Here is a 3,742-nt window from a genome sequence, read left to right on the forward strand (position 1 = left end):
TGCCTGAACTACCAATTAAGACAATTTATGAATGTCTTATTTTCTTCAATTTAGATTTAATAGCATTTATTAGTGATTTGTGGTTGGTGACTGAACTTTATTATGTTAGGGTTACCTTTTTTACCTATTTAAAGGCATGTAATACTCAGGTTTGGGATGATTTGTTGAATCCAGAAAAAAAAACTTTTGTGTTTTCTTGATACCCTTTTGATGTTATTCTTTTTCAGACCTTGCTTTAGGTTTGATGTTTAAACCGATTCATTGAATTAGTTTTGATCAAGCTAATTCTGGAATGGGATGATTTGTTGAATCCAGAAAAAAAAACTTTTGTGTTTTCTTGATACCCTTTTGATGTTATTCTTTTTCAGACCTTGCTTTAGGTTTGATGTTTAAACCGATTCATTGAATTAGTTTTGATCAAGCTAATTCTGGAATGAATTGTCTTGGTATCTAAGACTGACCATCATAGATTCCAAGTTCGACATAAGAGTCATTCATCTTCTAACCAGCTCTTGGTTGGAATCAATCCGTTAAGTTAACTTTCTCTGTGAACGTTTTGCAAGGATTCTAAAAGGACCTCTAGCTTTACAAATTCCAGCATTGTAGGCGCTTATCAAATTTACTTATTTGGATAAACTATCGTACTTAAAATAATGGGTCACAATTAGAAAAGATTTATTAAGATTGGTAAGGATGTCCTTGACCAAACTAATAGTTACTAAAACAACTATAGTTATAAGAGTTATTCTAGAATAATATTTGATTGAGATTGTCTCGTTTAGTGGGAATACTTGACCTAGTCCATAACTGCAATTGTTTTAAATCACTAAATAACATACCATAAGAAAACATTTATTCGGTTTTAAATTTTGTCAAAGTTGTTTGATTTTTATGGTAGAATTAGTAAATTATTTATAAGCCATTTAGAGGATTTTTATTATCCTTTAATCTTAGGATCAACAAGTTAAGCCAAAATTAGATTTGCCTATGCTAAACAACTATAAGGTTCAACCACACCAAAGGTAGTTCCTTCCGCATTTTTACATGAAGCTTTAGCGATGTGATTCTCGTAAGTTAGATTTATGTCTTTCAAGCTTAATCCAGTGCAATGATTTGTTGGACTACAATCAAAATTGATTGCTATTTCAGTGGTTGAAGTTCCCTTGATGTCTTCATAGGTTACTTCACTAACTTTAACTCCGGAAGCCTATTAGAATAAAGAAGAACAATCAAAATATGTTATGAAAACTGATAAACAACTGTAATTTTTTTTTTACTATGTAAACTTATTTTACCGAGTTACTCTCAACCTAAAATTTTTCATTCCATGAAACACTAAACTCTTGAAATTAAAATCTTATAAAACTATATTATAAAATCAAATATAAGTTAGGGATTCAATAATAAGATAAAAATATACATAATAATAAGATAGAAATCATTTTGGAATTATGCTCAAAATCTAATTTTCTAGATGGTATATATAAGTTAGAGCAACTATCTCCAATGATATGAGTTATTGTAGATAAATTAAAAAATAAAATCATATGTGAGAGTACCAGCGTCCCCAATTTATTACTCATAAAAGTGATTTAATGTAACAGACAATAATACTAGTAATTTAGCACCCATCTTAAACAAAACCAAACAAAACAAAAAAAAAAAAATTGAACAATTAAAGATAAAATAGATCAATAACTTATAAAATTGAAAATTTAAGATTAAATATAATTGGAAAGAAATTAACATATATCAATAACTTATAAAATTGAAAATTTAAGGTTAAATATAATTGGAAAGAAATTAACATATATGAGATTAACGAGAAAATATACCTGATCATGACAGTCTTTAAGATGTGGACAATAATTTTGATCAATTATGATTGGATTTTTCACATTATCCATAATAATGTGTTGAAAATAAACTTTTGTAGCGGATCCATTGCTTGGTCGTCCCCAAGACTTAATCCTTACTCCATTCTGAGTCCCCGTGAAAATAGATGATTTCACTGTGACGTTATGCACTCCATCTTCCTCCGTCTCCATCCCCAAGCTCCCAATGCTACAAATACATTCAATAATATACTAAATTTTGCGAGAGGTTTAATTTTCTCACTCCAACCTAATATATTTTATAACTATTTTAATCCAAAATAATTTTAAAATAATTTAAATCATTTTTCTCAGATTCAAAATAACTTTAGAATATATTTTTAATCATTCTAATTTCATTTAACGCTTAGTTTTATCTTGTAAAATTTAATGTGACAAATTTATTTAAACCCTCTAAAACAACATTTCTAAACATGTTCATCATAATCTATCTCTAACTACCTGATTCCATGTCCAGGTCCACATGTAATACTTTCCATCCACAAGTTGGAGGTCCCTGGACCGATTGAGATGCAGTCGTCACCGTTGCTAATGCTCGAGTTGAGGATGGTCACATTTGATGATTGTTGCACATGGATGCCATCAGTGTTTGGACTATCGCCTGCAGCGGAGACATTCACTCTTGTCATATTCACGTTTTGACACCGATACACCACAATGTTGAACATTTGGCTGTTAATTGAAGATAATCCAGTGATGTTCAAGTTTTGTGCATCATTTATTTGAAGACTCTATCGATTCAAAACAACCAAAAGCAAGAATTAGTAAAAATTTAAATTAATATTGTAATTAATCAATTTATTTTCTTTCAACTTTCATGAAAAGAGAAATTTTCAAATTTTATTTTTATATCTAGCAAACTCAAATTTTGCATACCGTGGCTCCAATGGGGCAACTCTTCCCTAAGTGTTTACAATTCCATAAGGCAGTTCCTTGCCCATCAATAATACCGCCAGTAATGGAAAGCCCATCTATGTGACTAAACTCAATCCAAGATTTAGTTTTAGCTAAAACTTGAATGTCCGAAGATGCCACAAGAGTTCCATCAATGAGAACAGTAATCGCATTGTTCTGACAAGGCCCATTAAAGCTCACATTTCGAACGTAAAATATACCCTTGGGAACGTAAATAGTGGCCGGTTGAGAAGAGTTACAGGCCTTAGCCCATGCCGTTTGAAGCACAGACGAGACATCGGTCTTTTCATCGGGCATTGCTCCAAGACTAACAATATCGAATGTTAATCCAGCAGCCGAGGCATGGTTAAAAACCAGAAGTAGAAGGGAAAGAAAAATATAGGGCAAGGTTCCAAGAAGAACCAAAGAAAACTTAATGATACTAGTGTCCGTGATAAACATGAGAGGGAGAAAAAGGAAGCAAGTGATAGAAAAATGGAAGAGTTGTGGAGTGATATTTATAGGTTAAAGCTTCCCCTTCTAACTCTAATTTTAACTAACTTGTCTCAAGTACTATTTTATTTTTGTTCTATTTAACTATTATTGTTTTTATACGGTTTAACCTTTTTTTAATTAGGTATGTCCCTGGGTAAATCTCTACCTCGTGCCAACATTTTAAAATCTAAGTCTATCTTATAAGATAAGACACCCATTGTTATTTACGGTTTGGTTTCTTATTTTACTATTATTAAATTTTTTAAAAAAGTTTTTTTGTCGGCGTGATTTTATTTTTGTTTTAACTCAAAAAGGGATGGGGAGAATTTAACCAAAAAACTGTAATTGTTCCGACCTATTATTTTCTAAAGAAAAATGTTTAATTTTAATTGTTTGGGTCAACTAAAGAACTATACGATGTAACAATATTTATTTCATTGATGGGCTTCTCAACGTCC

General features: G+C 30.9%; 2 protein-coding genes across 2 annotated transcripts; both read right to left on the reverse strand.

Annotated features, from left to right (window-relative positions):
• Positions 1-985: 985 nt before the first annotated feature.
• LOC147789192 (polygalacturonase-like) lies at positions 986-2,048 on the reverse strand. Its single transcript, XM_087118249.1, has 2 exons — positions 1,836-2,048; positions 986-1,207 (listed from the first exon to the last, which is right to left on the reverse strand). The coding sequence occupies exons 1-2, from the start codon at positions 2,046-2,048 to the stop codon at positions 986-988; spliced, it is 435 nt and encodes a 144-aa protein (XP_086974375.1).
• Positions 2,049-2,292: 244 nt separating this feature from the next.
• On the reverse strand, positions 2,293-3,117 carry LOC111786682 (polygalacturonase-like). The gene is made up of 2 exons (XM_087118179.1): positions 2,772-3,117; positions 2,293-2,626 (listed from the first exon to the last, which is right to left on the reverse strand). The coding sequence occupies exons 1-2, from the start codon at positions 3,105-3,107 to the stop codon at positions 2,333-2,335; spliced, it is 630 nt and encodes a 209-aa protein (XP_086974305.1). The 5' UTR covers positions 3,108-3,117; the 3' UTR covers positions 2,293-2,332.
• Between the last annotated feature and the right edge of the window lie 625 nt (positions 3,118-3,742).

Source organism: Cucurbita pepo, chromosome 15 (genome assembly GCF_057944985.1).
Source record: "Cucurbita pepo subsp. pepo isolate OVF chromosome 15, ASM5794498v1, whole genome shotgun sequence".
In the NCBI taxonomy this organism is placed as follows: Eukaryota; Viridiplantae; Streptophyta; class Magnoliopsida; order Cucurbitales; family Cucurbitaceae; genus Cucurbita; species Cucurbita pepo.

Bases quoted from the DNA above. Each gene is read 5' to 3' on its own strand.
- LOC147789192 (XM_087118249.1), bottom strand. From the start codon at position 2,048: ATGGAGACGGAGGAAGATGGAGTGCATAACGTCACAGTGAAATCATCT. The intron at 1,208-1,835 runs GTATATTTTCTC...TTATTCTAATAG, and splicing joins TTAAAGACTGTCATGATCAG to GCTTCCGGAGTTAAAGTTAG.
- LOC111786682 (XM_087118179.1), bottom strand. From the start codon at position 3,107: ATGCCCGATGAAAAGACCGATGTCTCGTCTGTGCTTCAAACGGCATGG. The intron at 2,627-2,771 runs GTATGCAAAATT...TTGAATCGATAG, and splicing joins GTTGCCCCATTGGAGCCACG to AGTCTTCAAATAAATGATGC.